The sequence below is a fragment of the Leptidea sinapis genome, chromosome 35 (genome assembly GCF_905404315.1).
Source record: "Leptidea sinapis chromosome 35, ilLepSina1.1, whole genome shotgun sequence".
NCBI classification, from domain to species: domain Eukaryota; kingdom Metazoa; phylum Arthropoda; class Insecta; order Lepidoptera; family Pieridae; genus Leptidea; species Leptidea sinapis.
This window is the reverse complement of record NC_066299.1, coordinates 2,981,816-2,995,532: the sequence shown is the minus strand read 5'-3', so window position 1 is coordinate 2,995,532 and position 13,717 is coordinate 2,981,816. Positions and strand designations below refer to the sequence as shown.

At 37.6% G+C, this 13,717-nt stretch overlaps 1 protein-coding gene across 6 annotated transcripts in view; it reads left to right on the top strand.

Moving 5' to 3' along the window:
- Window positions 1-13,005, top strand: part of LOC126975294 (monocarboxylate transporter 10-like) — a 291,514-nt gene extending 278,509 nt beyond the window's left edge. For all 6 annotated transcript variants that reach the window (XM_050823101.1, XM_050823102.1, XM_050823105.1 and 3 more), the window contains 7 exons: window positions 617-924; window positions 1,890-2,111; window positions 3,187-3,324; window positions 4,181-4,307; window positions 4,816-4,910; window positions 5,658-5,875; window positions 12,629-13,005. In XM_050823101.1, the coding sequence (XP_050679058.1) occupies window positions 617-924; window positions 1,890-2,111; window positions 3,187-3,324; window positions 4,181-4,307; window positions 4,816-4,910; window positions 5,658-5,875; window positions 12,629-12,859 (1,339 nt within the window). In that variant the 3' untranslated portion in view covers window positions 12,860-13,005. The remainder of the gene's footprint in view (window positions 1-616; window positions 925-1,889; window positions 2,112-3,186; window positions 3,325-4,180; window positions 4,308-4,815; window positions 4,911-5,657; window positions 5,876-12,628) is intronic.
- The last annotated feature ends 712 nt before the right edge of the window (window positions 13,006-13,717 follow it).

The following is a 13,717-nucleotide window of genomic DNA, read 5'->3' as shown; positions in this document are numbered from 1 at the left end:
TCTATTTAGTTTTACATATTTCTTGTATGCACTGTCACTTTCTTATTTTTTATAGAAATGGATAATATATAAAATCTGAATTGCCGAAATTTTGCATGTGGAATCTTAAGACATCAGCAATCAAAAATATTTTACAAAGTATTAATTAGACATTTCGACTGTACGCAGACGCAGACGTGGTTGCTATGGGCCTTATGAGAAAGCTCATGGTTGCACAGAGGACAATGGAGAGAGCTATGTTCGGAGTTTCCCTGCGAGATCGAATTAGAAATGAGGAGATCCGTTGGAGAACCAAAGTCACTGACATAGCCCAAGCGATTGTGAAACTGAAGTGACAGTGGGCAGGGCACATAGTTCGACGGACAGATGGCCGTTGGGGCAGTAAAGTCCTCTAATAACAACCACGTACTGGAAGACGCAGTGTTGGTAGGCCCTCCACAAAATGGACCGATGATCTGCTCAAAATCGCCGGAATATGTTGGATGAGGGCAGCGCAGGACCGATCCTCGTGGAAATCTTTGGGGGAGGCCTTTGACCAGCAGTGGACGTCTTCCGGCTAATGATTATGATGATGATTTCGACTGTGTTTTTAATTAAATTCATATCAAAATTTCAGGGCGATTGGTTGGCGACTAGGTTTACAGGCTGTGACAGGAGCTGTCTTTGTCACGTTCATTCTGGGAACATTCTACCGTTCAGCCTCCTTATATCACCCGCAACGTAGAGCAATCTTGCATCTAAAGAACCAGAACAAAATCAAGCGGAAGATGAAGGATAGAAACAAATCAGACGATCGGCAGCCATTCTTCGACTTCTCAACGCTCAGGTCGAAGACTGTGAGGATTCTGTTGATGTCTACTGGAATATCAGCGTTTGGGATAAACACTCCTATATTCTATTTAGCATATCACGCTGAAGAAGAAGGTAAAAACAGCAAAAAATATTTTTTTATTTATGATTCCCTACATATTATCATATATACATATATAAAAATTAAAACATAATAGATAAGCCAAAAGGAGTAATATATTTTGTACTTTAAGGCATAAAAAATAAAGAATACTTAAAAAAATAAAAGAAGAAATCGTATCCATATTGAATATCAATTAAAGCTTTTTAATGGAAGGGAATGATGACCACGATCCTCACTCATGAGGGAGCGACTGCAGAGAGAGGTAATGGAAGGAAAACAAACAAGAATAGAAAGTCTCATGATGGTGAGTTGTCACCGCAGCCCATGGTCTTTTACAAACACCAGAGGACTAGCATGAGTGTAGTTTGGTAGCGAACGGGCCAAGAGATATTCTTTTTGTTTTTTTGCAAATTCGCAGACAGCCGAACCGTAGTTAAGTCGGATAATAATTAATCTAATTTCGGCTCAAACACACAAAGCATAGGATAACGTTTTCTATCACAGTTATATCGTATGTATGTTATTATTTTTATGTTGTGCACGTGAATATTTGAACATATAAATTCAGAAATCGATCAGGAATATTCACTCCCCAGTTTTGCGGAACATTGGTTGTTGTGAAACACACTGCGAATGAACACTGATGGTAAAATTTGTATATTTTGACTTCAACGTCTTATTTCATCCCCGCAAGGGTTAAAATTCTGACCTCGTGCAAAATTTCAAGTTTGTTGCCCCAGTGGTTTATGCTCATTTCTAATAATTCAGTCAAGCTAGGCTAGTAGATAATATGTATATAATAAAGACAATAAGTGCCATGTTCTTTAATGCCAGAAACGGTAATAGAAAACATCTGGGTTCATATTGGGTAAAGATCTGAAATTTATGTATCGTAATACATTCCCGCATAAGCAATAAATTATGTATTATGATAAATTATTATTGAACTATTTTTCTTCTATTCTTGATATTTTAGGTCTTGGAGATACAGCAGAGCTACTGCAAGCGTATCTGGGACTAGCCTGGGCAGTAGGATGTGCTGCATTCGGTCTCCTGGTGAGACAGAACTCAGCAGAATGTCGCATCGCCCGACAATACCTCACGCAGGCAGCTGTGTTTGTCTGCGGGCTAGCGACCATGGCACTCACAGCTGTTGAAGGCTCCTACAGTGGCTATGTCTTGTTCGCCTGGGTTTATGGTAAGAATTTTACATTTATTAATTGAAAGACTTTTGACTGAATTTTTCAAAGTTAGTTTTTTTTTTATTATTAATATTACAACCATAATAAAGACAAGTAAATTTGGTGTATAACCATGCTTACGTGTTAAAGCTTTTTAATGGAAGGGAAAGATGACCACGATCCTCAGTCATGACGGAACGACCGCAGAGAGAGAGAATGGAAGGAAAACAAACAAGGCTCCCAGGATGGTGAGTCGTCACCACATCTGTTATCTGGTGTCGCTCTCTGCTATGGATAAGGACGCTAGCATAGGCCTACGTTACGCATAGTTATGTTATGATTGGTTTACGCTCGAGGCTACAAAACTTAAGCTGAGCATTCGTGATCACTCAAACAAGCTGAATTAAACAGCGCCGCGCCAAAATTTACCTATGCATGATGAAAATGCAAAATAGAAGAAACTCCAGCGCCAACTCGCCATCCGAAAGGAATGGTCATAAATGTCAAAACTCAATGTTAAAACACGCCATCGCACCAAGTCAAGTCATGGTCGTAAATTGGTCGCCATTTTGCGCTTGGTCTGAGACATGAAGCCTCGTCGGTGTTCGGTGATTTAATTTCAAACGTATTTAAAATGTTCAATCGTCGTGAACTCGAATCAATGAAGTGAAAAATATAATCAATTTCCGTGTGCCAGGTTAAAAAAAAAGATTATCTTAACAAAAAAAAAAGCAGCCTCCACCAAATATTACCTAAAATGTAATATTCCAGCCGCAAATAGGGAACAGTCCCAAAAAATCTAACCTGAATGTGCGCAAGCTTCAAGAAAGAATCGAACAAAGCTAAATTGCAAGAAGGTAAAATAAAAATCTTTGGCCATCCTTTAATGCATCTCTTCGGTGGCGATCACAGTAATTTTTTTTGTGTACATATATCTCTTTTCAAACCAGCCTTTTGACCATTTTCTTCGCTTCGTCCCAGCCACGCTTGTGTAGACCTTCTTTGCGGGTGCTGAACCTGAACGTTTTAATTCTTGTATGGAAACTGAACTTAATATAAACTGGGATTAATTTATTTCTAATGGTATTTCAGGTATATTCTGTGGCGGATATCACTACTCTCTGAAGATGTACACTTACGAGAGGGTACGTTCTAGAAACTTCGCACGCACGTGGGGCTTCGTGCAGTGTTCCCAGGCCGTGCCTATAGCAATAGGAGTGCCCTTGTCAGGTGAGTATATTGTACAGCTTACATAACTAAGCCACTCATTACTTAATTCTATACATCTTTTTATTTTTTATAGAAGAGGACAATTGATAGACGGTAAGTAAATGATGTTAAGTGGTCACTATTGTCCATACTCTCTTGTAACACCAGAGGAATCAGAGGAGCGTTGCCAGCCTTTTAAGAAGATGTACGCGCTTCTTTAAAGGTTCCCGCGTCGTATCGTCTTGGAAACACAGCGCAAAAAATCTGATTCCAATTTCGTAGTACGAGGTAGAAAGTTCCTTGAAAACCGCACGTTCCTCGAACGCGCACATCCAGATGACGATAATTTGAGGTGACCGTTTCCTACTTCCCGCCGCCCTACCAGACACGTGTCCTCGCAAATGTATCTCAAGTAAACTCCGCTACGGATAAGAACGCTAACAAAGTCCTACGTTACGGATAGCTATCTTATGAAGGGTCAACACAAGAGACAGCAACACTATCATTGGTCTACGCTATAGGCTACCAATTGGCCCACGGTATCTTTTGTCAACGATAAAGATAACAACCCCATCACTGGTGAAAGTTATGCTCTATGATTATGCCATTATCAACACTGACTAATTATAGGGAAACAGCTTTACCGGGGATATTGGGAATAATTTATACTTTACTGTTATTTGGGTAAATAACATAGAATTTCGCGAAGGAATTATGAACAAAATCCTATTCTATGGTCATATTTCAACGTATCTAAACGATAAATACACGAGTGAAATTGCAGACGCAATCTAACTTAATTAAGGTTTTCTCTATGCCTTTGATGATTTTTGACATTAGCGAGATTATGTTTTTGATATAATATTATTTCTTTCAGGGTACATAAACGTGGGCTGCGGGGGCAAGGCCGGCTACTATTTCAGTTCCACGTGCTCTCTCATTGGATCTCTTTCGTTGTTCTGCATTGATCTCCATCGACGAAGCGTTTCGAATAAACACACCAAGTTTGTACCAATTTTTACTACCTTATTAATCACATGCTTAAAATTTACAATTGTTTTACCTACTCACATGCTTAGCTAGGTCTAAAACTGCAGGTGAACAGTATTGTGTGTTTTAACAGTTAGAACTGTGTGTGGACATACAATATTCACTAGAATACAAATTGTGTTTGAGTGATAAATGCAGCTATTCAGTTTTTTTTTAAATTTGCCGTAGGGAGGTATGTCATTTCCTCCCAGAACTTGATCTTTATCAGGGTCATTATAGAAGCGTACCTACCTATAATACTTCGGGTTAGAATCCTTGATAAATATATTAATTTTTAATAAGCAATACTGTTTTAGTTTTTTTCACACCTTCATTATTTTAAGTATTTTACGCTATTTTTCAAAAAGGTCAACCTCGCCCACTACAATTTTTTTGGTAAAAAATAGAATAATTTGACCTTGCTTGTATCGAAATTGAAATATTGTTAGTGTATTAATATTATCTTTTTTGTTCGTGTTACAGAGAGAACGGCGGGGCGGCGACGTGCGATCCGCAAACTGGGCCCACACGTCGCAGCCGCAGCCGCGATCGTGACGTGCCCGCACCTACCGCCTTAGGTACGTCCACAATAATTTGACTGTTAAGTTAGATAAGCCCACACGTGGTATTCACACTCATGGACGGACGTGCCCGCACCTACCGCCTTAGGTATGTCCACAATAATTTGACTGTTAAGTTAGATAAGCCCACACGTGGTATTCACACTCATGGACGGACGTGCCCGCACCTACCGCCTTAGGTATGTCCACAATAATTTGACTGTTAAGTTAGATAAGCCCACACGTGGTATTCACACTCATGGACGGACGTGCCCGCACCTACCGCCTTAGGTATGTCCACAATAATTTGACTGTTAAGTTAGATAAGCCCACACGTGGTATTCACACTCATGGACGGACGTGCCCGCACCTACCGCCTTAGGTACGTCCACAATAATTTGACTGTTAAGTTAGATAAGCCCACACGTGGTATTCACAGTCATGACCGGCCGTGCCCGCACCTACCGCCTTAGGTATGTTCACAATAATTTCACTGTTGGTTTGGCCACACGTGGTAGCCGCAGCCGCGACTTTTTCGAACCTATTGCCCTAGGTATATCTATAATTAATTTGTGTACTAAGCGGTCAGCAGACCAGGCGACTTAATTTAGACTTTGACATTTAATATTATATTTTAAAATTCAAGCACATCTTAATAAAACAGGCTTAAAGTTCCTAAGATTTAAGAAAGAAGAATTTTACAACGTTTTTTAACGTTTATACGTCACATACCTAATAATATATGTATTCACAAATATTTATTAGTTTTAGGAGCAGATTTCGTGGGGTCAGGTCGTGCCGGCCGTGATCTTCTAGATAGCATTGGTCCTGGAAGCCTGGGCTCTCCTCCTCCCAACGTTCCACCAGAACTAACCTGCATCAGTGAGGAAGGAGGCCTGGATCTAGATTTAGACCTGGATATACCTGAGCATTTATTGGAAGATTTGGAATGTGGTGGGGACTGTATCACAAGTTGTAATAAGGTGAGTTATTTAAAGGGGCGAGCTACCGTATCAATTACCCGGGCCCCGGGCCAAGGAGCCCCTGACGTGCGTAAGCAAAAATTAATAAAAACTTCCTGCTTGCCGAAAAAAAAACGCAAAAAGAGTGTATATTAAAATTTAATTGTTTGTAAAAATTTTGGAGAAAGTGACAGATAGATAATTATAATGAATACGAGGGCGGCACTGAAAATTTCGGGAATCAAGGAAGTGACACAACATTACTATTTAAAAATGTATTTATTGCTTTTCGAAGTATTCTCCGCGAAATTTGACACATTTTTCCATAAGATGGAACCAAAAATTGAAGCAACCATTCCATTCGGAAGTTGGGTTCTCCAAAATGGCCATTTTGTAGGCGTCCACAGATTCTTCAGGTGATTAAAATCTCTGACCACGCAATTTATTCTTTATTTTAGGGAAAGTATACAAATCATTAGGGTTTAGGTCGGGGCTGTACGGCGGATGGTCTGATAATTCTATGTTTTCTTGCTTTAAAAACTCTTTTGTTCTGTGCGTAGTGTGAGAACTCGCATTGTCGTGATGGAGGATGATGCGGCGGTTGCAGTTCTCTTTACGGAGTTCAGAAACGACCTGTGGCAAACAAATGCTTTCATACCATTCTGCATTAACCGTTCTTTGTCCCTCAAGAGGAATAGTCGAAACATGGCCGGTTTTGGAGACAAACGTGGCTACCATTTTTTTGCAACACTCCGTGAACGAACAATTTTTGTTGGCTTTAACTCATTTTCGAACACACAAACTCGTGACTGTTTTTTTGTTTCGGGTTCGTACGCGTATATCTAGGATTCGTCACCTGATACGATGTTGTATACAGCATTTGAGGGTCCTGCGTGGAATCTTTCGAGAGTTCTGACGCACCAAGTAGCGCGAGCCGTTTTTTGCTCTTCACAGAGCAAATGCGGTATCCATCGGGAAAACAACTTTTTTACACCTAATTGTTCATGCAAGATTGTTTGTATTTGACTCATGCCAATGTCTAAAATTGCCTGAATTTCGCGGTATGTCACATGTCGATCTTCCTCAATCAGCTTACGCACAGCATCAACGTTTTCTTTGGTGACTGCAGTTTTTGGACGACCTTGACGGGGATCATCACTGAGCTTGACACGTCCACATTGAAATTCAGCAAACCAGCGATATATTGTGGTTTTGGATGGGACTTTATCACCAAATGCAGAAATCATCCGGTCAACACACTGTTTTTGTGTTAAACCACTTCGAAAGTCATAATAAATCATCGCTCTAGAATTTTCTCGAGTCAATTCCATTTTCTCAACGACTAAACAAGTTTGACAAGACCTTGTGACAAGACCGAGAATCTTTTTTTAAATAAATAAATGTTATTCTATTTTTAAAACCAAGGAGTTTTCAATTAAAAAGATTTGAATATGACAGGAACAGTGGAAATATTCCATTCCCGATACTTTTAGTGCAGCCTATGTAAATATTTCTTTTGTGAGAAATCTTTACACTTCATAAGCAAAATTTTATGCGGGGTCCCGCCAACGCACGCTACGCCTCTGGTTATTTATCTTGTTTAATATAAAGAGTATCATCTTCCCATAACAGTGTCAACGTAATATGTAGCGTAACACAATACAAAACTACCTATAGCGTAGCATAAGCCGACAGAGGCGGTCGCAAAACTGACTCGGCACATATAAATGTTATAATATATTGTTGTCTTACAACCAACACAGGCTCACCTATGCCTCACATAACTAACTAGTATTGGGCAAGATAATTTGTGTATAAGTGTATCAATATTATAGTGGGGTACGGGCAGGTGGGGTTCAGCTGCCCCCCTAGAGGAGAGGCTTATAAACGCGCCTTAACGTCATTAGAGCGGGATGAAAAAGAAAATGCAAAAGACGCAGTGCTCCTCTCGGAACGATCGCCAGTATCGTGAATCGACATTTGATATTGAATATTGTGCAAAAAAAACCAACCACCTTCGCCCGACACGCCACAAATTAGGATATCATCCCCACCATCTGGATGTGTGGCGGTCCTCCACAGTGCCGTTTTCAAGGAGCTTTCTTCCTCGTACTACAAAGCTGTGGAATGAGCTTCCTTGTGCGGTGTTTCCGGGACGATACGACATGGGTACCTTCAAAAAAAGCGCGTACACCTTCCTTAAAGGCCGGCAACGCTCTTGTGATTCCTGTGGTGTTGCAAGAGAATGTGGGCGGCGGTGATCACTTAACACCAGGTGACCCGTGCGCTCGTTTGTCCTCTTATTCCATAAAAAAAAAAAACAAGAAATTTTACAACTTTTAAATAGATTTTGTAAAGAATCGCGCAGATTGCTACTTAAGTAATAAAGCTACTTAGATTAAGTATTGGTCTCTGCTGCGCTCCAACTAGACACCGCAGGCGTAGCCGCAAAGTGTGGCAACTAATACTATGCCCAATTGGGCGTACTCGAGCCAGTCTCGAGCAATGTGTGACGTTAACTTACCACACTTAAACTTTGCTAATAATTGAAACTATAATGTCGGGTAGTAAAACTTTGTCAAGTATTTTATTAATTTCAATGTAAAATAACATCAAGCGTGTGTTACAAAATTTGAAAGATGCCATTGAGTGTCAAGATGCCACGCACACAGGCATCTAATAGTTGTAATATAAAAACAATTAATTAGCAATTAATTGATTAAAACAATTAATTAGCGAAGACCAATCCTCAATCTAAGTAAAGCTATTTCTTGTTGTTGTATTTTGTTTAAAACAAATTACCTCAGCTCCACTATAACGAATGTGAGACACTCACATGTTAATATGATTTGCTTTTTTTAAGTTTCTCCATTCATAGGCCTAGCACGCATTGCGGATCTTTAACCGCGCGGATTTTATTTGCGGATAAAAATCCGCGTCGTAAGTTTCAACTAGCGCGCTCTACGGTAAAAATTCCGCGCGATTTGAGTCAGTTGGTACTCAGGTCTCACCCGAGACGCATGTAAATGGACAACAGCACTTAATTAATTTGAAGTGTATTAAGAAAACTACGACTAAAACCATATAATTAAATATTTTCTTTATCTGCCCCCTTTTTATAAAATTATCACTATGCCCATGTATATAACTTTTCCGATTCTATAAGGATTCTCGAAGACAGAATCGACTCAATTATTTAAGAGTTCAATAACCTACAGGTACCTAAATGTTATTTTTCAAAAACAACAAAATCAAGACAGAAACACAATGCAAGATAAATTCGTTTATTGCCGATATACCGTGACAATTATTACAAAATAATGGTTAAAATATACAATAAATATTCAAATACTGGGCCCAATATATCTGTTTGATTAAATACAGCAAATGATATTCACTTTTAAAACCTAATTTAATCAAATCTAACCACAATAAATAACACAATTGCTTAAGTTCTGGTGCATCGTGTAAAATATATTAAAAATAAATATGCGTGACCTACATACAGCACTTAGTACTTTTACTAATGCGATGTGTATCTTTATACACATGTAACTGTTTCATGTCAAACTAAATAAAAAGCATTTTATCGATTTATTTTGTAGCTACAAACTAATAATACCACCGTTCCAGTCTTAGCTATAATATTTACCGCTATATATTATATCAAGGCTTATTATCCTATATTTTGTATAATCTTCGAGTGACTTCACAGCGCAAACTAAAGTGCGGTTATATTGCGCTATAACTATACAGTATAGCTGCGTAGTCACTTGCTATGCTATAAATAATAGCGGTGTATATCTTAGCGAGTCTGTGCCAGGCTTATAAAATAAGGCCGGCCTCACATTGGTCGAGATTTATGTCCGGATTTCGTTTGTAATTCGAGATCAAGTATGTTGTCAATTTTATACACAGTTACGAAGATAGAGACAAAACACAACAGATTATGTATTATGTATCGAAACACCTTCTGGATACGTACCGTAGTATTATTTCAGAACGTACGAAGAAGCCCATAGAAATATAAAAAAGAAGACAACAGAAATGTTTTAAGTGTTAATTCCTTGCGGGAGCACTGTAATGTGTGTATAAATATAGAACATATGACGCACACTATATCATACTATCGCATATATATATACATACTGCGAAAACTATTAAATGGTGTAAAATGTTCACACTATTATTTAGTAATTAAGTTATTGTAACACTGTAAGTTTTCCAAATAAAATAAAATAAAATACCTATCGCATGTCACGTGTGAGGCGCCATTGTAAACACAGCTGTCACTTCTAGTAGGCTTCTCGTTGAATGAACAAGACCAAAATATACAGAATTTTCGAGTAAGTGCAAACTACTTACAACTTGCTAGTGATAATTAGCGAATTTATTTGAACTTTTAACAATGCAGACTCGCAATATGAAACTTAAGCAAAACATTCATAAGTGGCCGGTCATTAATTACTTAGTCGTGGATTATTTAATAATTTAAACGATTTAATGCAAACACTATTTTATTTTACAATAATTATCAAAACAAAAATTATATTACTTATTGGTACTTGTACCAATAGAAAAATAGGATATGCTCAAACCAATTAATAACTTTTCAGTTACATTACTAATGTTTATACATTATAGTATACAAAAAAAGAATTTAAAATAATTGACAAATTTATTGCGTATACGAGTACAAAATCACAATTAATAATGTAAAAAATAGCCTTTGTCCAATCCTCGAATTCAAATCAAATCAAAATCACTTTATTCGTGTAGGTCACGGAAATGACAATGTGTTCAAAAAAAATTATTTTAAAACCATGAAGAAGAGTTTCTGGCTACAGGATCAACCTGCCATCACAAGTAGGGGCGCTACTAGCATGACGCATGGGCCAGCCATCGCTTCCCTCGACTATATTTTAGGGAAGGAACCCGTCCCATTTCGCCGCCACAAGCAGTGACATTTAAGCATAAATTATCTTATGTAATACGTCATGCGAACTTTTAAGCAAATTCAAAATAACACAATCAATAAACAATATCTTAATTACTAAATAGGACTCACAATAATACTGAATAACGTATACAAAAAATAATAATAAACATCGTACATACAAAATATATCAATATACAGGATGTAATTTTTAAGTGTGACGAGGCGATTATACCGTAACTATTATGCCTCATCTCCACTATCGGCGATGATCGTTACTTGAATGATCGTCTGTCATCAAGTTAATCGTTGATGATCGTGTAAGCATCCACACGGTCGTCCGTAATCATTTATTGAGCGGCAGTCCTTCAAGACGAACATAACGGATTTCATGGTATAATAATATTGGTGAGCGATTATAAACCTTATAGTAACGATAAATATCTGAGTACCTATATACCTAACTAATTTTTATCTTTATGATATTTGAATATATGAATTTAAATCTTTCTTTATTTGACTACCCACAAGTCACTGTATCTTACTCGCGCTATATAAAATATAGGAAAACAAAACAACACCGCGACGACGACGCGAAATACGTACGGCTTCGCTCACTGTCCAGTGTCCTCCAGTAAATGTATGGCCGGCGATCGTGTGGACACGCGCACGCAACTACACGCAAATCCCCTTTGATGCGTGCGCGAAAACCGACAAGTCACCGATCGCCGCGATCGCTATGACGATTATAGACTAGAAGCGAATAAGCCCACACGATCGTACTCGCGTGTAATCGCCGATTGTGAAGAGGCGCCATTATAGATAAATCTTGAAACTGACATCGAATGTACGTTACCGACACAGTAAATGTTTTATATTAAACACTCCCATACATTTAGTATGAGATTATTAGAAAAGTTTTTAACTAATACTATCTTTTAATTGAATAATATTTATTTCATAGTAAGTACAAATTTTTTATGCGATACAATGACGTTTCTTGATATCTGTAATAGTAACGGAATAATCCCCTGGTTACTTAACAATTACACCCTGTATAAAATCTAGCATACGACACCGCGTAATGTATGACTTCAATGCTCGGAAATCAACGATAACGTATAGTATAATATAAGCGACAATTAAATTAAAAATATATATATATAATGCTATTATTTGTCTTATATCGATAAGCAGGGAGCGTAAATTTCATGCCCGTTTCGTCATAATGGCGTATTAATTTAAACACACAGGATGTTTCAAAAAACGTAGGGACAGATAATCTATCAATGTGTGATTCTAAAATACTTTTTTTTAAATTAAATACTTATTTAATGGGATGAAAACAAAATGCTTTATTGCTCTTTTCAAACTTGTTGACTACGGAGAAGACGAAACTGAGTGATAGTACTTAATGTCATATTACACAATGAAGCATTTTGTTTCCAACCCATTAAATACTTATTTTTTGTACTTCAGAAACTACTACGTTAGTTATAAAGTATAACAAGTTAATTTATCTCTAAATAACACGCATAATTAAATGAAGATATGTAGTCATGAAAACTAACAATTCGTTTTTTTTTCATCCTGTATGTCATCGGCATGAAATGTACGCACCCTGTCGATAAGTATCGATGATTTATGGTACAGTTAGTAGCGAGTATTACATTACTATGGTCTGTGTACAAAAAAAACTCGTAAAATATATAATGAAGACATAATCTTTAATATAATATACTTGGTACATTCATACAACTTTACACGTTATATACCTTTGTCAATTTTATAATTTAAAAAAAAACAATACTCATATATCTATATATATCACTTTACAGGTTGAAAACTATTTGATGCTGAGCGAGTACGAGAATAATCTGATAGCGGAGTTGCCAAATCTGAACGAGCGCCGTGGAAGGAGATGGTCTCTCGTCGTGTCCAACACAAACTCCCCACAGCCTTCGACGATACAAGACGAGACACCGGAACACAAAAACTCTATTAAATGGAAGAAGAAGTGCCATACCAACAACCGACTCATAACAGTGATCAACGAAGCGTCCCTATAGTTTAAGAGCTGCTAGTGAAATCCAAGACAATAAATTAGATAAATAATCTCGGTGTGTCACCTATATAACCTCATAATTTATTTGACGTGTGTGTGAATAGTATTTGTGTATTGTTCTTTATTATTTATTAAATTATTATAAACTGTGGTTATTCTTGTTTAATTTTGCGTGCTACATGAATACATATCGATATATACATTATACACCCTAAATACACAATTCCATACAAAACTACTTATGGCTGCTCCCAATATACTATCTACAGAAAGAGATAAATTACTACCTTCAACTGTCAGTAGAATTCAGCTGTCAATAATCTGAAACTGTTCCAATATACCCGTAAAGTCATTCTTATCGCCTGATATTGGGACGCGTGAATTGCAATTTCCATACAAACTTCTATCGCTGGTAAGCTATACGACGTCCCATTGACAGACGGCGTGTACGGATAGGGTGAGTTACCGTTGATAAGTTTATTGGGACAGAAAGGTCAACGATAGTTACTATTTTTATCTCAAGTAGGCCACAACCGGAGATAGACTGAATATAGGGAACGGCCGTAAGAGAACGCATCATTGAATTTGTGGGCTTTCATTACCAATTAAGACAAAAATCTAACATGATAAATTCTTGGCTTCCCAATTACAATGTAATACAGAAGTTTTTATCACCGAAAGCAAGTCGGACCTATTTTATATAGAAAGGCCAAGTCATAAAAGACGAGATAAAGAATGTAAACAAAGTTACAGGGCTTCAAAACATTCTTATTTAAATAAATTAAATAGTCGTCTGCATAAGACAAAGATAATTCGTCGGAAGAGTCCGGATCAGCCGAATTTATGACAATATAACTCAGTT